Source organism: Perca flavescens, chromosome 7, assembly GCF_004354835.1.
Source record: "Perca flavescens isolate YP-PL-M2 chromosome 7, PFLA_1.0, whole genome shotgun sequence".
NCBI classification, from domain to species: Eukaryota; Metazoa; Chordata; class Actinopteri; order Perciformes; family Percidae; genus Perca; species Perca flavescens.
The window spans coordinates 7,642,874-7,667,967 of record NC_041337.1 but is presented as its reverse complement, the minus strand read 5'-3'; the positions used below and the strand labels follow the sequence as shown (position 1 = coordinate 7,667,967).

General features: G+C 43.4%; 2 protein-coding genes across 4 annotated transcripts in view; one reads left to right on the top strand and one right to left on the bottom strand.

The window, feature by feature from the left end:
- Window positions 1-3,024, top strand: part of tmbim6 (transmembrane BAX inhibitor motif containing 6) — a 14,896-nt gene extending 11,872 nt beyond the window's left edge. Inside the window, exon 10 of one of the 2 annotated variants that reach the window (XM_028583498.1) lies at window positions 2,090-3,024. In XM_028583498.1, the coding sequence (XP_028439299.1) occupies window positions 2,090-2,113 (24 nt within the window). In that variant the 3' untranslated portion in view covers window positions 2,114-3,024. Of the gene's footprint in view, window positions 1-372; window positions 497-2,089 lie in introns of those variants that run through there. The other variant, XM_028583497.1, reaches the window with a different exon arrangement.
- A 197-nt stretch (window positions 3,025-3,221) lies between these two features.
- Window positions 3,222-25,094, bottom strand: part of nckap5l (NCK-associated protein 5-like) — a 57,072-nt gene continuing 35,199 nt past the window's right edge. Inside the window, exons 4-14 of one of the 2 annotated variants that reach the window (XM_028582458.1) lie at window positions 20,612-20,752; window positions 19,786-19,854; window positions 19,656-19,694; window positions 19,447-19,566; window positions 18,735-18,827; window positions 15,598-18,494; window positions 13,622-13,751; window positions 12,551-12,623; window positions 8,565-8,843; window positions 5,618-5,769; window positions 3,222-4,458 (exon numbers count right to left, since the gene is read on the bottom strand). In XM_028582458.1, coding sequence (XP_028438259.1) covers window positions 4,198-4,458; window positions 5,618-5,769; window positions 8,565-8,843; window positions 12,551-12,623; window positions 13,622-13,751; window positions 15,598-18,494; window positions 18,735-18,827; window positions 19,447-19,566; window positions 19,656-19,694; window positions 19,786-19,854; window positions 20,612-20,752 — 4,254 coding nt within the window. In that variant the 3' untranslated portion in view covers window positions 3,222-4,197. The remainder of the gene's footprint in view (window positions 4,459-5,617; window positions 5,770-8,564; window positions 8,844-12,550; window positions 12,624-13,621; window positions 13,752-15,597; window positions 18,495-18,734; window positions 18,828-19,446; window positions 19,567-19,655; window positions 19,695-19,785; window positions 19,855-20,611; window positions 20,753-25,094) is intronic. The other variant, XM_028582459.1, reaches the window with a different exon arrangement.

The window sequence follows — 25,094 nt, the reverse complement described above, 5'->3', positions numbered from 1 at the left end:
TACAGTCTTGTCTCGTTGGTGTCTTTCTTTGGTCTGAACTTGCTACTGCACAAAGAGTGAGTGATAGGCTACATAGTGAAATTGTAAGTTGTTAATGACTTTTACTTGCTTAACTTTAGCTACGTTTACTTGAGGTAAAGATAAAAGGATGTTTTAGCTGACTATGGTAAACAATAGTCTAGCTAGAGTGAAATACAAGAAATACCTAATTAACCTAGTTAGTTATCCGAAGTTCTCTATTCTTTGCCATTAATATAGCATGCTATCTCTATAGTACTAACAGTCCCCACAGAATGTTGTCACTGAAAACTAAACGTTATAGTGTCACTGTTAATGCTATTGTACTGTTATATCCTTCAATTTATTGAGCAGATGGATACTGGACGATATGAGAGAGGGAGAAAGAGAGGGGGAGAGAGGGAGACAGACAGAGAGAGGGAGACAGGAGTTAGGCAGGGCAGCTGAGGGAATTGGCTTAATTGAGGTAAGTTATGTTAGTGGTCTGCAGCAATGGTTCTCAAAGTGGGGTCCAGGGACCCCCAGGGGTCCTTGAGGGGGTCCCCAGCAAAAAGTGAAAACTTATTTTCACTATAATTCCATCCATAATTAACACAATTTTTCATAGATTCATTCATAGACTTTCTGTAATAAAACATCTAAAAGCAAAAATCCTATCAAATGGGGACCCCTGGACAAAATCTAATCAAATGGGGGTTTGTGGTCTAATCGGGGGTGACAACAACGCGTCCACAGTCAGCCAGCAGCTAGCCGCTGTCATTAATTTACAGCAGCCCAAACCCAGCCAGCACAAGCTCCAGCGCCGGGTGATAACGATGCTAACGGCAGTAACAGTTCCGTCGGGGAAACGGACCATATCGCCCCAGGCCTCAGAGTCTGGCTGGCCGCGGTGTTGTGCTGAAATCCTCCCCGAATCAAGAAAACGTTATTATGTTGGGGGGGGACTGCAGCTATTTTATCAGAATGACATGAATAAAGGTGACGCGGATAAAACGTCAATGGATTAACCCGTCCGTGAACAGATCTATTTTAGTTGTCAATCGTGTTAAACAATGAAAACTATAACTCCTATAATGCCACTTCATGACGTCATCAAAATCCATGTCTACATCCATCGTTGTGATTGAGAGACCCCTAACGGCAGAAAATGACATGTATTGTAGGTTTTTACGATCAGTCCCTAGGATTTCTATTGTGACCTTCCAATGGGTGCCTGAGCCCTAGGTTGGGACCCACTGGACTAAAGTACCTGACTGGATAGAAAACAGATCAACTCGCTCCACCTTCTACAGTAAAATGCTGCTCACACATTGATGCATCTATATTAACAATCTAAAGATATCATACAGTATATAATAACCAGAGCAAGTACTTTTACAATGCATTAGTTTTTTTATACATTTTTGTTGGTACTTTTCCTGAAGTTAAAAAATAAAAAATCATGACTTTGCGTACACATCATGCCACTTTCCTAATGCCAAATGGCATGTTATCTGTACACATTTTGAGCTATCCACATGTATGTCTACGCTGTATACAGCGGATGTAAACATACCCACCATGTGGCGTCGCCATACATACTACAAAAAATAAATAAAAACGGTTGGGTTTAAGACCGAAACATTGGGGAAGGCTTTAAATTAAAAAAAAAAAAAAAACATTTGAAAAACGCCACACCGGGAAGCGATACTGGCTCTCCTGGGTGAAAGTCCTGTGTTTGCGGACCTACGTCCTTTCATACTACTCGCTACGCGAAAATTCACACGTAATGTAGGTCAATGGCAGTCGAACGGCGTTGATAAACACGCTAAAAAGCGATTTAGGCGTCTTGATAACACACCAAAATGGCATACGAATTGACGTGTCATACATACGCCACTTCATGAGATCAGTCTGGTCTTTGAGTGATGACACACCTTTCCAAACTATCAGCGGGCACTCTTCCACCGCATCCATCCTGCGTGGCTCGATACCACTACATTAAAGTTAGAAAATGGGTTACATTGTTTTCATAAACTTATCATTGCTCGTAACTCATTGTTGTTCCTTTTTTGTTTTGTTTTTCTTTCAGGAGAAGAAGAAGGAGAAGAAGTAAAGAGGTTTGGAAATTAAAAAAAACAAATCTTGTCAGAAAAAAGGCACAATTTGCAACGCACTTGGTGCTTTTCACTTTCTGTCTTCATTTTATTTGAATTAACTCCTCTGTGGTCTTACATTATTGAACTTTCTTTGATTTATTTTTATTTTTTTTAACTTACAAACAAGGGTTGAATGTAAGTGTAATGGTAAACTAATGCTAGTCGCCCATCGTGGCTGTGAATGGAGAATTAGACTACCGCTGCAGTGAACATGCTTGGCCTGTAGAGGGAAGCGTTGCCCTATGAAGGCTCCCAGCAGCTGAGCAGCACCTAAATGAAGGTACTTGTTATTTAGTGCCATAAACTAATGACATGATGGGCTCCTTTTTTCTTTATTAGTGGGCCTTGCAAGCTCCTAAAGGCTGGCCATTTGAAGTTTTTGTAATTTCAATTGTTGATTAGCTTATTTTTTTTAGTTTTTCTCCTCTTTAGTGGAGTGTCACAAAGTAATTGTCCCAGGGTTTTGACAACAGATCCCCCCCCCTCCCTTCTAGAATTTTCTTTGTAATTTTTTTTTTTGCGCTCCCACAAATGATTGTTTTGTGACCAACCTTTTGAGTAAGAACGGTGACGCTGACTGGAACCCCGGAATCCTGTCAGTCGTGACGAGTCGCTGCCATCTGTCCATATTTTCATCTCAGATAGCAGGCGAGCTACTCAGACCTCCCAATGTAAATTTCTCTAAATCTGTTGTCTAGAAATTAGTTTGCCAAATGATGTGATTGTTAACCTATACAATTTTTTTCTTTGGAAGTATACTGTGAAGAATTTATTTTATGGATGTAAAATTTAAACTAATAATTTGATACATTTTCCTCAAATAAATGTGTTAATCGTATTAAAGTTTTCACTGGCTACTCTAAAATTATCCCTGCATATCTATTATTGGTAACATTAGTGGAAAAAATATTCAGATCCTTTAAGTAACGAGAACCCTCAATTATAAGGAACAGTTGTGCATTTAAAATGTTTAGAGTTCTCAATTAATGACTACACACAAAGAAATAAATCAAAACATTTTTATTGAGTTGAAATACCACAAACTAATGACTACACACAAAGAAATAAATCAAAACATTTTTTATTAGAAAGTTGTAAAACGGCAGTAGGTACATCAGACCTCTATTGGCTAGGGAACGGACAGCAACAGAGATGTTGAAACAAGATATGAACATAATCTACCAAGCAGGGGAGACTGCAATTTTCACAGAAAGATAAAAAGAAAAAGGTGACTGCAAATGATGTACATTTAAAAATAAATAAATAGAAATACATATTCATTGAATAGTGTAGCCATTTCTCTTATCTGTTATTATTGCTGGTATATATTACCTTTAAATGTATTAGGATTTTAAAAACTGACGTATTTTGACGACCCATCCTCGGTCACAAAACAATATCAACATGATTGATAAAATCGTTTGTACATTTTAAATTGCGATGCATGAGTTTAGCAATAAAGAATCAGACATGAACTTTTTTTTTTGTTTTTTCCCCCGCCCCCCCAATACATTATGTGGCGAAATGCTATCCGGGAACAGAATGGATGTATTGATACAGATCATCAGCTGTTGCACTGATCTGCTCTTCCTTGATGTGCGTAACCGAGCTCCACCAGGATGACTTCCAACTAAAACAACGTTGCTGAATAACCACCAGGAGCGACAACTGTCGTGCTAATCGTTAGCTTAGCCATGCGTTTTGTAGTCCTGTGTACATGAATTAAAGAGTGTCCACAGTCAAAGTCTGATTGTGGGGGGGAAAAAAAAGTGAACAACCTATATTATTTTGGGTGGCTTTTGGCTTCGTGTTTATTTTTGAAATCCTGAGGAGAAGTCTTATCGATGCGTCTTTCCAGTTGCAACAGAGAAACACCTGATGAGAAAAGCGTCCATATTCTTGCGGACAGGGCTCAGTTCCTTTTTCCTCAAAAGCATCCCAGTCGAGTTCAGAGCGGTGCCGGCTCTTTATTGTCTCCGGACTAGATGAGCTCCTCTCTGTCCTCTCCCGGTTTTTTTTATTTATTTTTTTGTTGGCTGGATCATCCTTGGCTGCCGCAGGACGACAGACTGTCGTACAGAGAATCGCTGAGGGACTCGGGGGTCTCCAGGACCTGAGGGCGGCTCGGGGAGAGGGCCTCCTCCGGCCGCTCCCTGAGCAGCTCCAGCCCAGCCTCCCGGCTCACCTCGGGGACGCTGGGGGTGCGAGTCTTCCCCCTGCGGCTCATCCCTGACTGGACGGGCACGGGCAAGCTGCCTGGGTCCACCACCCGGCTGGAGGAGGGGCCGCTGGCCTTCACGCTCTGCAAAGGAAGCAGAAGGGGTTGAGAAACATTTTAGGTCATGGATTTCATCTGATGTAATGCCTTCAGGTGCAAAAAAAAAAAAAAAAGAGAAGTGGGTTACATAAATCATCCAACAGTGAATCTTTAATATTCAGCTGATTAATAATTTCTAAAGGGAGAATGTGGTTCTGTGTTTTTACATTATGTAAGACCGAGTGCAGATTTAAAAATGTATCTTGCCTTTACTGCCTGTAAAGTATTTTCAGTCTGTAAGTGACCCAGATTATTCCTTTCGGCATGCTCCTCCACGGCACTTTTTCAATAAGAATCGAATTTACAACGCATACATTTGGGTAGCAAACGAGAATCAAAAGTTTTGACTATTATATTCCTATCTTGATGTTCCATAATTTAGCTTTTTTCGATTTACAAGGTAGACAAGACACCTACTGCACGTCTCTCCGTCCTGGATGAGGCCTCCCTCTGTTTCTCTTCCTATTTTTCCCCATTAAAAAGGCCTTTTATTTGGGGTTTTTTTTTTTTTAATGATATATTATAGTATGGCTTTCTTATAATTTTTTTTTATGACAAACTGACTTTTTTTGCAACTATTTTATGACATACTGACTTTTTTTAAATTACATTTTTTGTGATATACACGTAAAAGACAATAACAAACAACCAATATATAGTAGCGTGTTAACAAATAATTGTCAGTTTACTAAGACATAGGGGAGCTTCTACAAAGGGAACATATGGAACAAGACACCTCGAATTCAATCAAGTGTTGAAGCCCAGAAGGAGGGAGGACTGAGGACGGGTCTTGGAGGGTGACCGCAAAGGTGCAACTCTTGCTTATTTTTGTATTTACGCGTTTCATAACTTTGCTAAGAGGTACCATTGTTCTGTACATATGACACTGTCATATAAGTTTTCTGGCTCTTATAGTACAACAGATGTCAGGAGAGACCTTGCTGGGTTGGGACGGGGCAAAAGAAAAATGTTAACTTTACGTGTGTCGCCGATGTAACCGGTTAGAACTTGAAATAGTGATGAGGTGTTACAATGTAAGGAAAGGGTCTTAAAAAGGTACGAGAGAGAGAGAGAGAGAGAGAGAGAGAGAGAGAGAGAGAGAGAGAGAGAGAGAGGTTGATGCAGATTAAACTACTACCCGTACCCCTCGGAATGGAGATCCAAAAGAAACGGCCTCCTCCTCTTCCTCCTCCACCGCCAGGTAAACCTCTGCTGGGCCCGCCGGAGTCTTCAGGTTGGGGAAGGTCCAGGTCTTGGAGCGGGGGGAGAACACGTTGGCTCCGTGGGCCTCTTTGTCTGAAGATGGGAGTGATGGTAGACGCACGTTTTCACGTCATTAACTCAACAGGATCCATCATGGTGGGAGGAGTTGCCGTGACATTTTGCACAGACATTCCTGTTCCCCCAGCGCTAAACTGAAATGCTTTTTTTAATTTTAAATACATTATTTCTTATGTCATAATTGGAAGCATATTAGAATTCACTATAAAAACCAAAAGTACATATTTGAAGACTTATTGAAGAATATAAGCACGTAAACAAATCAATCATTACATAACATTATTACATGTCTCATTGTACAGCCTTCCACCATGACTGGAGCCTCTGATGGTCTCCTGGTCAGTGCCACGCGTCAGTCTGAGCTACAGCATGCACACCAACACTAAGTGTGTTTGTCTTAAAGCTAGCAATACAAAGTAGCCACACCTGATCTTTTATCAAACTTTATCTCTCTTTCTTTTTTTCTTTCGTCTGTATTTCAGTGCAGTATGAGTTTGCAGACTACATCAAAGTACTATAGTATAGGGATAGACCGATTATCGGGGCGTTTTCTTTTGGCAGTTTGCAGATTATCTGTATCGGCGTTTTATTTGCCTGATAACTGATAAAGTTAATGAATAAAAAAGGTGATCTACTTTGGCATCGGCTACAGCTGAAGCTTAGATTGGGCCCAAAAAAAAAATCCAGTCCGAGCCTGGGCCGGCCCGACACATTAATGAGCCCGAGCTTGATTTAAACCCGGCAATTTTATTAATACGTGGGCTGTTGTAACGGACGTTCTCAACTACAATTCCGAGTTGTTTGAACTACAGAAATCAGTGTCACTGCCCGATGTGAGTCGAGTGCAGACGTGAGTCGCGCATGCTCAGATTTAAATGGTTTACGGCATAACGTGTCATACTGAAATTTGTGAAATCCGTAAAATAATAAACTTTTCTCTTTACATACAATAACGGAAGATGAAATCATTTCAAAAACGTTTTAGCCATCTATGATTGTTAGATTGCTAACGTTAGCTCATAGACTGTGCGTTAGCTCCATAGATATATATGCGTTAGCTCAAGAAGCCGTTATGGTGCGTTCTTTTTGTCTTGTAATCGCGACTAGTAGCTTGAGTGTGACGTCACATCCATGTCGGAAAACGAATAACCGCGGGTTGTTGCGTTCTTTTTGTCACACAATACTACGAGTCGGAGAAAAGATGGATTTTTGTAACATTTTTAGTAACATTTAGGATTCTATTCACCCTGTTATTGACATATTACACACATATATTTCACAGTTTGATACATGAAAATTACGTTTTGATTAACATTAACGTTCGGCTACTGCTCTGCTTTCTGCTCAAGGCTCGGCTTAAAGCCGTTGTTGTCATATAGCAACCGAGTGTCTCTAGCCAATTTCAGCTGCACAAGCTACAAAATAACTAATCAGGCGGTATTTAACTCCTAATAAGACTGTAGAGACATGCCTATAGGTAGCAGTATACAGCGCCATGTGTACCACTTTTTCATTTGGTTACAACAAAGACAAAAGTGCTTAAAATTGTAGAAAACCACAATGTTTACTACGTGTGATGCACGACGTAGCCATCTTTGAAAGTGAACTCGGGGTCCTCTGAGTTCAGACGACTTGACGAGTTGTATATACGACCTCGGTGGCGTTCTTTTTGCAACTTCCGGTTCGTAACTCCGGAAAACAACTTGTAAATCGACTTTGGTAGACAAAAAGAACGCACCATTAGCATGTTGGAGGCTACTTGTCGCATCTGTGCTAGACTCCCATCGGGCAGTGACAACCGGTTTAATTCAATTCAATTTTATTTATAGTATCAAATCATAACAAAAGTTATCTCGAGACACTTTACAGATAGAGTAGGTCTAGACCACACTCTATAAATTCCAAAACCCCAACAATTACAGTTGTACAGCTGTTTACAATTATCTTATTGAATAATGCAACAAGGACGAAGCATGTAAACTGCATTTGTTGGTCTATTCAGAATGGAACGGATCGCAAATGAAGAAATAGAAAAATCTTGACCCTAGCTCCCTCAAGCCGAATAGTGTGGGTAACAGATCAAGATAGCAACATAATCAAAGCCCTGGAACCATATAGGAGACTTTCTCGTCTCCATCACCTCATTAATAGCCTACTGTCCTTCGCCACGGTCTGCGTGCCGACAACGCGCCGGGTATAGGAGAGACCATCTCTGCTGCTGAAGGGCTCGTGAGGGATCTGAAACAATCGTGGCCTGGTTGCGCAATTATACAGTGCTACAGGGGGGGGGGGACACGATTTTAGCACAGATGACCTCACACTGAAGTCAGCGCAGGACGTAAACCCAGAGCTACGGGGAAGCTGGAGAGGCATAGAGCTTTCTCCCATCCCAATTAGGCCAATAAAGTAATGATAAAAAAAAAAAAGAAATGCTTGATCAAGGGCCCGGACAGAGGATAGTGACGGGAAATATCGGCCCGACCTGGCCCACTGAGTCTGACTTAATGTCCCGCCCACAACACTATCGGACTATCTTTTTACTGGGTAGGCTATTAATGTTGAAAAGTTTATTATTTTAAACAAGATTTGTAACATTCCCAAAATCTTAATTTTGACTTAAAAGATTTTCACTCTGAATTCATATGGGTTCCATTAACTACTACTACTCAGTATCGGCCTTGAAAAACCAGTATCGGTCGATCCCTCCTACGGTTACGTAACACGTTAATAAAAGAAGTACGTTTGGAGGCTATAGAAGAGATCTAGTGACATATCTAACATCATGAAGAAGTGAGACCGGTTCACCACACCTTCACGGATGACGCCGGCCGAGCTTCTTCCCTCCAGCACCGAGCCGTACTGAATGGTGGGGATCAGCTGTTTGTGAGGCGCGTAGCACTCGTCCTGCGACGTGGGCTCTCGGTCCAGGGTGCGGGCGCGCCGCCCGGCCCTCCCCGGGGAGCCCGAGGAGTGACGCTCGGCCCCGGCCCTCGTCTTGGACAGGCCGCGTCCTGCGGCGCCACTGCTGCAGTCGGGCAGGGGGAAGGTCCCAATGCCGCTGTCCAGAGTGTAGGTGGACGCGCCGGAACCTGCGGGGGGGAGAACAGAGTCATGGACCGACGTGGAAATGCAGAAACGAATAAATGAAACGGGCCACATAACTCAGGAAAGCCATCAGAGAGATCGGATCGCTGCCTTCCAACCGGGACCTCGCGCACAAAACGCCGTCTGACCCCGGGCCCAGAACGCCACAAAACACACCAAATCCCCATCATGCACTGGTTTCTCTGCTGCATCCGATACAGAACGGACAGATTAGGCTCGTTCAAGATGAGCCAGATCTGCGCAGAATCGATCACCGGCGATCGTCGCCCAATGCATGCCGGTTAGATTCTTGTCCGACTTGATCCCGACTTGCTCTGACGTCATGCACACGTGGGCAACGATAATCTCACGAGACCAAGGCGGCCGCAGTTCTGAGACGCAGGTAGCGCAGTTGCTTTTCACCATTGACATATATACAATGGACCAATAGACCCCGTTGCTCTGGACGGAGACCAGTGAAGGATATTAGAAGCACTTTTCCGGTGATCTCTTGCTTTACTGCGCAGCCTCCAACTGACAGAGACAACGTAAATGTGACGTGAGCAACCTGTCTGAAAGTTGTAAGTCTTCTGGTAGCTGTGCCAAGAGAAATCTCAATCATTCCCAATCCTACAGAGACGGAGAGTGTAGGTATATGTAAGGAGATAACATAAGCACAGGCTAATTATTGCTAACTAACATGCTAGTTAACATTAGTAATTAAACCTAAACAGCTAATGTAAGTCGAAACTGCCTGCGAGCTTCTCCTGTACTATACGGTAATTCCTCTACTGTGCGACAGTAAGTCACTTGGTTATGACACAATCGTTAGCTTATTTTTACAAAAACGTCTGCTACGGAGCTATAACGTGAGGTACAAGGTAATGGAGCCTTTTATACATTGTTGTGTTTCTTTAGAAATAAACAATGGACAAATAGAGTCTTTAAACGCTTCAGATGTAAAGTTATTTGCTGTCAAGTGACGGTCAGTGGAATGCTAACAAGAGGTGATCGCTTCGTAGCAACAAAATGGCGCCATCGGAGGTTCGCGTTCTGAAGCGAAGCTTACCCCCTTGCTTTTCACCAACTGCAAGAGCCAGGCGGACGCAGGCGGATTCAGGGCATGCTGGGAAACGCCGGCCTCTCAGCTGATCGAACAGCTGATTGGTTAAGAATTGACTCAACATGATGACGTTTTATATAAACTTTATTGATTTTTAATCGGAGGGATTTTAACTGCTATTTGTCTGATTTAAAGGCTTATTCTGTACAGAACACCTGTTGTGAGGCCGATAGTTACGTTTAGAAGTCAGAGAGACTAAATCTGTTCAGGTTAGAGATCATCTACAGTGTGTTGGTAATTAAAATCAGCAACAGATCGTATATAGAGAATTTTGACAGCTACTCTGTCATAATAAAATCAACTGGAGACTGTGTAGGAGCTGATATATGGGTCTGATAACAGTTTATTAAAATCGGACCACAGTGTTTGTGTCACTTCCTGTTCAGCCTGAAGGCTGCTGGAATCAGCTGGAAAACTTGTCTTTATTGTTACTGTAAAGTCTTAATTTTGCTGTAGCCTGCTTTTCCCATTATGTTTGACTTAACGTTATTTTAGACTGAATCTAGCTGTCCGTTCTGCCTGCACGATCCGTTCTGCGCATGCGTTATTTGTCGGCTAGCGGTTAGCCGAATTAGCTGTTAGCTTGGGTGGAGGCTAGCGTGGAACAGATCGGGCAGGTCGTAAAACGGTATTATCATCTGCGCATGCGTGAACATCATGCGCAGAACGGATTGTGCAGGTGGAACGGATCGGGTACTGACACAGATTCTGCAACAGCTTCTTCCCACAAGCCACCAGACTCCTCAACTCAAATTAACCCCTTCATCACCCCCTACAGTGAGCCTTATGGGAACTACAATACCGCAATAACTATTTATTTATAAACATGTGCAATAACAGTATCCATTTTTTTTTTACAAACGTGCAATAACTTTTTATATGCCGCCATTCATTTTGTGCAATAACAATATTTATGCTGCTGTCAAACTCCCTTTTTAGTGTCATAATTTCATGTAAAACTAACACCCTGATGCATTGTCATCTTTTTTTTTTTAATACTTATTGTGTTTATATTTAAAGGCAGTATTTATGAGCCAGTGGAACAGTTGAATGACAATAAAAAGCCATCCATCCATCCATCTATCCATCCATGTGAAAAAAGGCACCAAGGAATGAATACATACATTTGTAAATGAATGAATTCCACATTATTTATTCCATCTTTCACTGAAGCCTCTGAATGGGTATTCCTCGGGGGCGTGGCCTCGTTTATTCACCTTTGATATGCTAATTAAGGTGTGGCCCAATTTATTCCCCTCAATATGCAAATCATGTTTCAGTAAAACCCGTATAGATTGGTGCAGATTTGTAGCAAAGAATATCCTTTCACTGAAGTAGAAGTAGTAATCCCACAGTATACAAGTACACATTACAAGTAATATGTGCACATTAATACACAATTCCAAAGGTTCATTATAAACACTATAATGATACATGACCTTATATACAATCACAAGTACATTTGCGTGTATCTACTGTATATACATGTGCTGTTTCCTTTCTTTTAAATCTATTTTTTCATGCACAAACTATCCCTATTTTACTTAAAACTGTTCATTATAAACATCATGATACATAAACCTATAGCTATAAACAAGTACATTTGTGTGTTATCTGTATATCTGCATCTGTATTTCCGTTTTTCTTTTAAATCTATTTTCTCACGCACAAATGGAAATGTTTATGTATCTTACGTACTAACTAGTGCACTGTAATTTGAGCATCTTTCATAAAATCAAAAAAATGAACGCACTAATAATTCAGAAAAATTTACTTATTAAATCATTGGATTATTGTTATTTGCTAGTCTCCCTGGGGTCTGTAAATACACACAAACATACATGTAACAAGTAGAGTTGCAAAGATAGACTAACTATAAGTATTATAACAAGCGATATTAAAAATATCCAGTTTATTCCCATTAATTCCTGTTAATTCCCATTAATTCAGATGGAAAGTTTCCAACTTTGAAAATTTCTGGAATTTTGCAACCCTAGTAACAAGATCTAAATATTAACAGTTACTTAAGAAAAAAAATTGATAAGATTTATTTTTTTTAAACACAGTTTACATCTTAGCTCAAATATATTTTATTTGCAGTTTGATAGTTTTGGGATTAGAAAAGTGTCAGATTGGAACATTTGACCAAGAGTTCATTTTAAAATACTTTACTGTATATATACAGTATTTAAGTTGATCATAAGTCTTGCATGTACTGTAAAATCATAATCATAATAAAATAATAAGTAACTGGTAACTATAGCTGTGAAATAAATGTAATGGAGTAAAAAGTACAATATTTGCCTACCTAGTACAGCAGAAGTATAAAGCAGCATAAAATAGGAATACTTAAGAGTGCAAATATCTTTAAATTGAAGTAAAGTGCAGTACTTAAGTAAATGTACATTCCACCACTGTGTGTCCATGTGTTCACCCACTTCTCACTCTGTGAAATTCTTTATACATTCATTCTGCTTTTATCCAGTTCCACACACGTCTACCAAGAGGTGGTATTAATGCTCAGAAACCTTCAAAAGGCTGTGATATCCCCCCTCCCCTCTGATAAATTCCTGGCAGACACTTCCTTACCTGCGAAGTGTTGAGCGTGAACTGAATCGGCGAGGTTTTCGTCTGATGTGATCTTGCCGATTCGGTCTGATCCCTGCATGAGAGAACGAAAAAAAGCAGCAGACGGACGAGTGAATGTGCTGAAAGTCGCCTCTTCACATCAAGTATGCAGAAAACTAGCTGAACAGATCAGAAGCCAAGTCTAGACGTGAAAGTTGATAGGATGGAGAACAAATCGCAGAAGTGTATTCAGATCCTTTACGTCGGTAATAGTACTAATACCACACTGTGAAAATACTCTATTACAAGTAAAAGTCCTGTATTTAAACCATATGTAAGTATTATTAGCATTAAATCCATAAAGTATGAAAAGTCAAAGTACTGATTGTGCAGTGAAGTGTTCCCTGGCAGTGTGTTCCTCATCTATCTAATGTTTCTGGATTCATATTTCTGCTGCATTCATGTGTATGTTGTAATTTACTGCTGTAGATGTTTCAGGTTGTGCTCATTTGAACTCCTTTTTATAAACTGTAGGTAGTTTAATCTACAGCCATGCATCATATTCTATAAGATCATCATGTGTTTGTAGCGTCGCTGTCCTGTGAGAATCACGCATCTCTAAAAAGTTTTTTAACTTTTTATGGTGTCAGAAAAACAGCCCCATTTTCAGCTTTGGGACGATGCATTTTCCAGCTGATCCAGGAGGCTTTTTAAAGACTTTCTCAACACATAAAGGAAAACGTTGACTTTCAGTTTATCACAAACATTCAATTTCAAAAATCACCAAATGTGGAGAAACATGGTTTTCCCTGGACAGGAAGGGGATGAAAAACGAAAAAAGTAACTGAAGCTGTCAGATAAATGTAGTGGAGTAAAAAGTCAAATATGACCCCTGACATGTAGTGGAGTACGAGGATAAAGTTGCATAAAACTGGAATTTGTACTTGAGTAAATGTACTGAACCCTGAGAGCTCGATGCATTAAATGAAAGTAAGTCGGGTCTTCTTCCGTGTCAGTTTGTTTTATCACTACTGTAAATGTAAAAAAATCTGGTCAGTTTGTGTCAAAATAGGTGTGTAAGTGAGGACGTACCTTCTCCATATCGTCCCGACTGGCCATGTGACTGATGACGTCGCCCTGCTGACTGAACAGAGGCTTGGAGCTCTTACAGTCGAAGGAGAGCCGGCGCTGCGGCAGGCTGATCACGTCCTTCCCATCCACTCTACATCAACCACACACAAGTCAGGTGTCAGTTTGTATGTCCGAGCTTTACCACACAAAAGGTTAGGGTTAGCATTTTGCCATTGACGAGAATAGTTAGTGTTAGCATTTTACCATTGAAAAGAATAGTTAGTATTAGCATTTTGCCACTGACAATCGTTAGTGTTAGCATTTTGCCATTGACGAGAATAGTTAGTGTTAGCATTTTCCCATTGACGACAATAGTTAGTGTTAGCATTTTCCCATTGACGACAATAGTTAGTGTTAGCATTTTCCCATTGACAAGAATAGTTAGTGTTAGCATTTTCCCATTGACAAGAATAGTTAGTGTTAGCATTTTCCCCATTGACAAGAATAGTCAGGGTTAGCTTTTTGCAATTGACAAAAATAATTTGCTATTTTGGGAAAATACTATTCCTAATGTTATTATAGAGACGAATAAGAGAAAGAAAGAAGAAAAAAAAAAGGAACGAAAAAAAAAAAAAAAAAACGTTATTCTTATTCGTCACATACAATTGACTGTAGGGCTGGGCGATGTGAAGAGAATCAAATATCACTATTTTTTTTAACCAAATACCTCTATGTCGATATTGCGGTGATATTGTAAGGTTGACTATTGGTGCTTTCATAAAATATTAACACGCTGAGATTTGTGATACATTTCCATCGATAATAGACATCTTTTCCAGAGTTTAATGACTAAGCGGGTAAACGCAAATAAAAGAACAGCTAGAACAGTCTGGTGAGTTCAGAAAAGTACATCACGTTACTGTAATGCAGCCTTTAAGACCAGGAAAAGACAACACTTGTTTCATATTACGATATTATGGTCATATTACGATAGCGTCATATACTAAGACAATATCTAGGCCTCATCACGATAACGATATATCGCTATATTGCCCAGCCCTAATTGACAGTACAATGTAACTAAACTCTATTACTGCACTCTACCCATCCTAAGTATTAGAAACAGTGGACAGCCACGTAGCAGCATACAACCCACGTGTTCAGGGTTTCTGCAGGTTACAGAAAGTCAAATGGAAGACTTTTTAAAAAATTTTTTGTTTTAAACACTTTCACCAGCTTTATTCACATGAATGTTTTTAACAAACTTCAGATAATTTGATTGACAAGTGGATGGAAACATAGCTACCAACTATATCAAGCTCTGACACATACTTGTACTTAATACCATCTGAAATAGCATCTTTTGAGGCTGTCAGAAATTACAAATCACATCAATTTCACATCTAAGTGGTATTTACTGTACATGTGTGGGACAAGAATTGCAATGCTTGTGAGAAGGGCATTATGAGTGTACATAACATAACATCAGATGTTTATCAGTATCAACATTCAATTAAATACACAATTCTGGGCTGCGTTGATTTAAGAATTACGACCGCACCAACCGAAACCTGTCATCACACACATTTGTTGTTTGACACCAAACAAATATGGAGACACAACAGCGTGTAATTACGACTCAGAAATCATAGACCGATAACATCACATACAAGCAGTTGTAAAAGAGAAAAAGAGGCCTGAGGGGAGCCCAAGGCATCCTGACCCTGCTGAGGAGGGTGGTCCTCTGCTCTGCCTGTTTGGCCAGCTGGGAGTGGAGCTGCTGGACCTCCACCAGTCTCTCAGTGAGGGTCAATTTAAGACTTTTTAAGACATATTTTAAAGACCTTTATCACAACATCTAATTTCAGTATAAGCTGCACTTCCCCATAGCTGAGAAGAATAAAATCAGTTTTATGTCCGTGGTACAAGCCTAAACTTTTGATTTTGAAATTTTAAGACTTTTTTTTTTAAAAGACCCCTGTTGTTGTAGTCCTCACCTGTTGAGCAGCTGTTGCATGAAGTTGTCTGAGCGCTCCCCCCGGTACATGACAGCCAGCTGTCCCTGGGCGGGGTCCATCACCACCTCGCAGGAGTGGCCCCTCCCCGAGCGCTCCACGTACGCCCGCTCCTCCTCCAGCGCCCGCCGCAGCCCCTCGGCCTTCTCCATCAGAGTCGAGATGTTCAGACCCTCCACTCCTTCTTTACACCTGCCGGCCACCTTCCCAGAGTCCCGGCCCACCGACGGGATGTTGATCCTCCACTCCTTCTTCTCCTCCTTTGCTTTGGTGGCGTCCATCTTGCGGCTCAGCGCGGGCAGTTTGCTCTTCTTCAGGCCGAACCAGCTGGCGATGCCATTGGAGGCTTTCTGCTTGACCTCGCCGCCCGGGCCCCCTCTGTCCTGCTCCTGGAGCTTCAGCATGTTCTCCTCGATGCCCTTCATCACCTTCTGCTCAATGGCCGACTGCGGGCTGGGGGCCGGCGGCAGCGGCTTCTCCGCCTCCGACGCCGGAGGTCTCGGAGGAGGAGGGGGCAGGCTGTCTCCGTACATCGGATTCTTTTTCCCTTTCCCGCCGATCTTGGTCCGCTCCTCGGATTTGGACGAGTAGCGCGGGGCCTCAGCGGGCTTCCCGCCTCTGTGGACGGACGGGCCCTGGCAAGGCTTGGACGGCGACTTTGGGGGGATTTTGTTGGGGCTGTTGCTACTGTGAGGACCAACAACTGGTTTAAGGTTATGGGTCAGATTCAAGGAGCCAGGACACTTAATGTTGTTGCGTAGTACCTGCGGAGCGTCGGTGTTGGGGGACGGCAGACCGATTTTACTCTTGGAGATTTCGGTCTTAGTAACACACAACTCCTGTTTAACCACCGCAGCACCCGGAGACTTTACAGCCTGTTCATGAAGCTGAGACAAGGCCGGGTACTTCAAACCGACACTGCTCACTTTGGGTTTGCCATCCAAAGAGTCTGTGTATTTTGAATGTCTCTGCTCCTCTTTGTGGAGCTCCATGGGCCTCTCCGCTGTCCTACTCCTCTCGTCCCCGTAGGTGCCCTCATTCGCCGCGTCGACCGGCCTGAGGCCCACTTGCAAGTCCTCGGAGCTCCGTAACTTTCCCAGTGCAGCCAGCCTGTCTTTGAAAGCATGGTGGCTGGAGTCCCCCTGGGGTCTCGCTGCCACGGCCACAGGCCTCTTGGGGATCGAAGAGGAGTCGCTCCTCCTGACCGGCGGCGGAGGCGGCGCCTGGGCAACCTCGCAGCTCGGCGCGGCGATGTCCCGCACGTCCGCCTCCTGCTTCTCTCGGGTGACAGAGTAGCTGGCTCTGCCCTGCAAGGCCTTGCCGTGGACGGACGTGTTGGGCAGGCTGTGATGGTTGACCCACACCGGGCTGTCGGAATCCTCTTCGTCATCCGACGAGGACTCCGACGTGGAAGAAGACGACTGCTTTCGTTGAGGAGTGTTGAGGTCACTTTCTGGTAGCGATTTTACGAGCTTCCTCTCGCCGCCATTTGCCTTGGCTTGGGATGGAAGCGTGGTTCTTTTCTCGTGGCCCGGGGTTGGTCCCTCCTCTCTGGAGTTGGTAGACATAACACAGACGTTTTCATAATGAGGGACCCTCCGAGAGACTTTGGGGGAGGAGGAGGACGTGGAGGGGGGAGCGCCCATCTTTGAAGCGGCGCTGGCTTTAGGTGCAGAGAGGCTGCTGTAGCTTATTTCCTTGGCGGGCGGGGAGCAGACGTCTTCGGGCTGAGGAGGGGAGGTCGGGGCCGAGTGCGTGGCAGGGTAGGACTCCGACCTGGCGGGCGGGGGAGGGGGCTGCCTGCACCGTTCCGTGGTGGTGGCTCTGCGCGTGGGAACAGGAGAGTGGTACACCTCGTAGTTGTTGGTGCGGCAGGGGATCCTGGAGCTGCGGGTGAGCTGGGGGCTCAGGCGGACGGCAGACGCTGAAGGCTGAGACTTCTCCCCTATCGAGGGGATCTTCAGGAACTTGAGCAGTTTGGACGGCGAGTTGATGGCGGCGGTTTTGACTTCACTGAGGCAGGACGCGCTGGGGCTGACGGAGGCGCCGGCTCTCACGGAACAAGCGTCCTGATCGGCGACGTCCTTCTCGGCAACGGCTGATGGGTCGTTGGACGTGGCGGTGTCGACGCCATTGTGAACGCCGTCGCTGGTCTCAGTGTCACAGTGGGAGATCTGCGCAGAACTGGGCAGGTGGGGGGTGGGACAGAAACCAGTGAGCTCTTCAGAGGCACTAGCGTTTGGACAACTCTCGGAGCTGTCCTGCTCCACTTCCATCACCTCCACGGCTGATCCATCGCCCGTTTCTGGGATGGATGAGTGGGCGGCGGCGCCTGCCGGTTGCTGGTGGGCTTCATTCTTGGTGCATTGTTTAGGTGGGGGGACCGACTCGGCTCTCCTGCTCTTACTGTGACATTCGCTTTTAGCAGCTGCAGGAGCTCCGTGGCTCTGGGTGGCCGAGGTGCCTTTCAAAGGACTACAGACGTGGTTGCATGGCTTTGGAGGACTGTCCGGGCTCCTCTTGCAGTGTAAACAGCAGGTATTCTCTCCCTCGCACTTCAGCGCCCCGTCGCCGTTGACGTGCTGGTGCGAGTCAGTGTCGGAGCGGGCGCAGTGGCAGTGTGTGTGCTGGGATTTGCACGCTAGTGGAAGGGGGTCCACCGTGGCCAAAACAGCCTCTGTGGACATGAGCACCTGGCTGTAGTCGCAGAAAGACAAGCTGGTGGTGGACGGGTGGAACTTCAGGGGGTCAGTCTCCTCCATCTTGCGAAGGACCTCCAGGATGTGTGCTTTCTTCTTGAAGAAGGGAGACAGGGCCTCCATGGAGGCGGCAGGGCCCCGAGTGCCCGGGGAGGCATGTTGTGTGCGGTAGCCATTTCCCTTTTGGGCAGAAAGAAATCTCTATCAGCATTCAGTTCACTGAGAGCCAAACAATTAAGTTCACCGAGACCTTTGGAGTGCGTGCGTGCAGGAAATGAGTGCAGAGCAGATTAGCTTTTTAAAGCACAATAGTTTAAAACAGAACAAATGTCAGAGCATGTTATAACGTCACACACGGGTCTCACTCAGAAGCTTGGATATAATACCACTCTTTCACTCTCAATGCTTTGCAATAATCACCTTGGCTTGTGCTTCAGTCTGTGCAGGCTCCGCCTGTTTTGCAGAGTCATTGTGCAGCTGTGCATTGTAGTCTGGGAGGGGTCCCGCCTGGACCTGTAACGGGAGAGCCATAAGGCAATTATGATGACACTGTATACACTACAGACTATTGTATACAGAGACAAATAGGAGCTACATTGTCCCGGAATCTGTTGGAACAATACAGAGCAGAAGGGAAAAACCTGAGATCTATTACTGGCTCAGCCGCAGCGTCTGAAAGAATGAGGCGGAGGTGAGAGATCAGCAGCTCCAGAATCAGAGCTGTACATTTACCCAAGTACTGTACTTAAGTAAATGTCTGAGGTACTTCTACTTTAAACTAGTATGTCTATTTTATGCTACTTTATACTTTTACTCTACTACATACATATGTCTGACAGCTGTTTTGTTGTATTCTGTACAATGACAATAAAGGCTTTCTATTCTATTGATTTGTTTATATGCACTAGTACAGACTTGTAAACAGACCTTGATAGGGAAAGAGGGGGGGGGGCAACATGCAGCAAAGGGCCGCGGGTCGGACTCTAACCCGGGCCACTGCGGTAAGGACTGAGCCTCAGTATATGGGGCGCGTTGGTCAGCTCCATTTTTACATTATTATATTACTAATTTTACTTTTAAAAAAAAGGATGCGGAAGACATTCAGAATGTCTATGCCCTACAGTTGATTTACCTGGTAGTGAGCAGTGGGGTGGTTGGGCAGTTTCTGCTGAAAGAGCTCACAAAGCGCTCGGTTCTGTCTCTCCAGGTCAAACACCAGCATCTTCAGCTTGATGCACTCCTCTCTCAGATCCTGTTCAGTGACACACGGAGCAGTAAGACCACTGACACACTTCAGTTCAAATACCAAACCGAGAAGCTGTGTGTGGGGCTGTGTGTTACCTTTTGATTCAGCAGAGCTTGGACCACATGGTTGGCCACCTGGTGACATCACATTTTACACAGAATGACTTGACTGAGCAGAATTTATGACAAGTCTGAAGTTTCTAAATAACATTCTGCAACAACTCACCTCATCCAAGCATCTCTCATAAGCCTCTCGCTGACTCTCATTGGCCAACATCAGAGCAGAGTTTTCTGCCTGGGAGCAAAACAAAAGAAAACATACCATAGTTATTTATGTTAGTCATGTTATTTTGTGTCCTGCACATATACCTGCCCAGCCCACATGGACTTATAAGACACCAAGAACACAGTTACATTAGTGAAAAATTTGTCAGACATGAACACAGTGTAACTTATATAACATAACAAGGCAAGTACATAACAAACAAATAAAATCAGCCATGAAACAGTTTCATGGCACAAATGTTTTCATAATCATCCAACCGGAAGAAATAGAAATACGCTTATTAGCTTTCTTTCCAATGCCAGTTGTTACACAACCAGTAGAGACTCAAGGAAGTTAGTCCAGCCCATAACACCATATAATGAGCATAAAACCCAATAATCAAACAAGGTCTTTTCACTTAAAACTTTATTTTTTTTTATAGCTAATGTCAGTTTCTCTGAATGGAACACAGATCTTTTAGACTAAATTGTGCTTCACATAAGACTCTACACACAAACACACAGTTGCTTTTCATGAGACAGTTTTTTGTAATTCGGGTTTGTACCAAACATCCAGTTTTGAAAAATAAAACATCAATATACTGGAAAATTCTATATATATGATAATTTTTATTTGATATAATTTTAGGTTTACTTTGGTTTTGACCATCATGGCAGAATCCTGCGTCTCACAAAAGTCACACTCAAATAAATACTTGTTAATTTGCTCATAATCAAAATTTAAATTTCAACTAGCATTGCAGAGTGGGTTTTGTCGGCCGCCTCACCTCCAGCTCCCTCAGCCGGTCCACGAGCTCGCTGCTGTTGTCCTCCAGGAATGATTCCACGTCTCCCTCCTCTCCCTCCTCGTCCGAGCCAAAGTCTTCATCACACATCCTCTGTTCTGTCTCATCAGACATTGTTCTCATCTGGAAACACACAAGGTGACACTGCAACTATCACCGTCACACTCTCTCCAGCAAAAGAAAAAAAGCCAGCTTGTGGAAACAACGCACAGCGATAAAACATCAGCTGCTCTGCAAGGTGACTGACGTTAGGAGAACGTTCTCTGTTTCCGTTTGCTGCCCTGCGCAGTAGCTAGGATTGCCTCTCTATAATGTTCTTCTCATTTTAATCTTTTTGATTAAAAATCACACATCTGATCTGGGTCAAACTGTAATTACAAACAGATTTGTTACACAGTTGGTAGGATAGCTCACAGGTGAGCGGTCACAAGCTGCTCACCCGCTCCTACGCACCGGTTTAATTTGCACCACATTAAATACAATTTCTTTGCAAATATGATACATAAAAATTAAATGCTTCGGTTATCAGTAACTTTATTTTTAAAGATTATTTTTGGGCATTTCACATTTAAATCAATAGGCCAGCTGCAGATAGGAAAGGGGGGAGAGAGAGGGGGGGGAAGACATGAATCAAAGGGCCACAGGTCAGATTTGAACCCTGGGCCGCTGCAGTAAAGACTGAGCCCCGGCAGATGGGGCGCACGCTCTACCATGTGAGCTACCAGGGCGCCCCAGTAACTTTCATTTAAATCACCACAAGCTGCCGATTCAGTTCAGCACCCCCTGGTCTCATGTGACCCTAATCGATGACTTTACGTTTCCAGGATTGTTCCGGTGCCGCCAAAGGTTCCGCCGGATGTCCCTCCCTGTCCACTTCCCCTACCTTCCACTTCCTTTGTGTTGGTGTACTAACCTCCGGTGGATTTCTGAGAACTATGGTTAACTGCTCCTCAGATCTCTGTAGGGTAAATCCAGATAGCTAGCTAGACTATCTGTCCAATCTGAGTTTTCTGTCGCACGACTAAAAACAACTTTTGAACGTACACGTGTTCCACCAAAACAAATTCCTTCCCGAGGCTATTTTGCAGAGGCGCTTTGCACCTCCCTAGACGATTGTGATTGGTTTTAAATAAATGCCAATAAACCAGAGCATGTTTTTCTCCCATCCCAGAAGGCTGTGGACTAGCCAGACCCTCCTCCGCAGCACTGTGGAGACAGGTCTGGCAAAGCGAGACTACCCTACATAAAAGTAATTGCAATGAGCTCCAAGCAGTGAGGCATTACAGGTTTTTAATGTGTGAAAAAGAGAGTACCGGTATCAAATCAACGCCCTGTATCAGCAGATACCCTGAGTTGAGGTATCAGTGCATCCATACCTGCTCCTGTAAGGACGGAGGATAGGTTTCAGAAGTGGGAGGACATTATAAAGTCAGGGGCTTTCACTTCAAAAAAAAAAAAAAAAGATCAATCTAGAACACAACACATTATAAAAAGTGCTCTTTTCTAATCTCCAGAAATAACACCACTGCCTTAAAGTCTGTTGAAAGCTAAATGAATCCTCAGAAGCCGGTAACTCCATAACATTTCCTAATAGTAAAGAATTTTAAAATGTTATGTATTATACTGCATCACAGTAAATATCTTTAAATCACTTTTCTAAATCATGACTGACATTGAAATAGGTTATTGTGCTTTCTATAATAATTGTAATCCAACAAAAATTTAAAAAAATGCTAAAGCTTTTAAATTTTTCCTTTTAGCCCTGAGCAGTGTCTTCCTCTCTCAACAAGCTCCACCAATCACATAGGGCAGCCTTTATGTAGCCTGCGAGGTAAAACCCAGGGCAAGAGCATCGCTTGTAGAGCTCACTGCTGTGAGCTCGCAGTAATAATGGATGAATCAACATGTTGATTGACTCAGGGCTTCTCTCATCTAGATGTTGGCAGCTGCACAGTGAGAGGACGCTGTTCAGAGAGATTACATAAATAAAAGTACCGGTATATAAAACTGTAGAAGTGGAGACACACACACACACACACACACACACACACACACACACACACACACACACACACACACACACACACACACACACACACACACACACACACACACACACACACACACACACACACACACACACACACACACACACACACACGATTTTGAAAAGTCAAGTGGGGGATTTATTGCCCGTATCTTCAGCTGGCGCGCCAAAACATTAAGACAGTGACAAGAAAACATCAACAAGTCAAGTTCTGTTGGAGGTAACTCCGCTAATTAATTCTTTAGTCCAAAAAATGTCAATGTGAGCCTAACTCTCACTTGAGTTATTACCTCAGTAAACCTTTTCATAATGACTTTAGGGACTCAATCACTAGTTTTAAGTCCTCTTCAACACAGCATGATGTTCATTTAGTAAATTGTGGTCCCATTTATTTAAAAAAAAAAAAGACAATAAAGCAGAGGATGTTTTGGGGGCGTGGCTACATGCCGAACTGTCAATCAGGACAGAGGTTTAGCAATGCTAACCGTGGCGCTGTGGACTTATGTGGATTAAAATAGAACTCAACTTGTTTTTTGGGTGTTGTCTGTGTTTCATCTTAAACTTATACCCTCTCACTGTATGTTTTCACTTCATCAAAGAACATTTTGGTCGCCTAAAAATGCCTTATTCAGCATTCTGCCAACCAAGCTAGCTACTGCTGGTAACTTTAACTGAAATCTTGTGTTCTGCCGTACATGCAGACGAATGGCACCAGTACCCGGAGGTCTGCGTTTACCCGCCAGTAAATCTCCGCTGGATGACTTGCTTCTGAAAGGTTGAAAAACGTTCCCTCTTTAGCGTTTAGCTTAGCGCAGCGCCATTGCAACCATAAACAACACTGGCCTGGCGGCGCCATCCTCGCCTGCTCCACATGTGGTGGAATTTCCAGAAACACCATGTTGTGGTATGATGAGACAAAGGGAAAACTTGGACAACATCAGCACATTCATACGTAGGTCACAGGTCAGGGGATGAGAATTTTGGGCCAGTCTCTAATAACCAAATCGGTTCATGTGTAATTATGTTTGTCTCTGTACAGATTCAGCGACTCTAGGCAGCTGTATGATAAGGCAATGTTTTGTCTCAGGACTGTCTCCTTTTGGAGGTCAGTGGGCCAGCCACACTTTAGCCTACTTCCCAGAGAGAGAGAGAGAGAGAGCAAGAGCGAGATAGAGAGAGAGAGACACTAGAACTAGGTTTTTCATCTGTGTTTAGGCGACTGCCATATCTTTGTTTACCTTAAAAGGTTAAACGTAACGCCTCCAGCATGAGTTTAAATACACCGTGAGGAAGACCGAACTTCAGAGAGTTGGGGCGGAACTGCACAATGACACACATTGGTTAAACAGAGTTCATTAAATGTTCCTGTGTAAGACATCAAGGTCTCCTGAATCTTCTTCACGTATGTGAAATGAGTTGTGCTGCTCCTGGGATTTTCCTACACACCACCTCTCATCGGCACCAATCGGCACATTCGGTTGCAAAAAAAAAACAAGATGGTATCGCCAGACTCAAGGATGCTACGTCCACTGTTGTTACAATCTATGACTTTTACTCTGTGCAATGACGATAACGTTGAATTTAATCTAATCTGATATAAAACAAAGAAAAACAGCAAATCCTCACATTCCAAGGAAGGAAACCCTGGACGTTTACATCGTAAGTTACGTAAACAATTAATTAAAATGTTTGATTTTCTGTCGATTTACATGTTTCAGCCCCTTCATCCTGCTGCAGTAACCCCCACCCGTCTGACCAAAACAAAACACCAGTCAAGGAAGCGGAGCTCTGCTTTTCTCATCTCCAACACTGACGTTAACGTCATTATCACAGCTACACTACGTTTATATTCGGTTTATCTGACAGCCACAACATCTCACTTCAACACTGCTACAGAGTTTGGACATGGACAGTCCACATGTACAGGGTTGAGGCATCGCACCTACTGGATGATGAGGATTACTGAGCAAACACACTCATCCATCCATTCTGCATCATTTTCATCGACTGAGCAGAAAGAGAAGTTCTCAATTCAATTTATAGTGTCAAATCATAACAGACGTTATCTCAGGACACTTTACAGATAGAGTAGGTCTAGGCCACAGTTTATAAATTACACAGACCCAACAATTCAAGAGTGAGCGAAGAAAAACCTCCTCTTAACAGGCAGAGAGTAACACCTACAATAACTAATGTGTCTCCATATTCTTCTGCAGCTTCAATTAGTCCACAGCTCAACCTGCAGAAACTACGCTGAGCTGCACAGGCTGCCTGAGTCTGGGAGCAGCACGCTACATATGGCTGAGGACCAGTCTATTAGGCATGGCTCCAGGTGTGTGTGTGTGTGTGTGTGTGTGTGTGTGTGTGTGGTCAGAGGGGAAGTAGGTGTGTCGACGTGGACCCAGATCCAACCGTCGC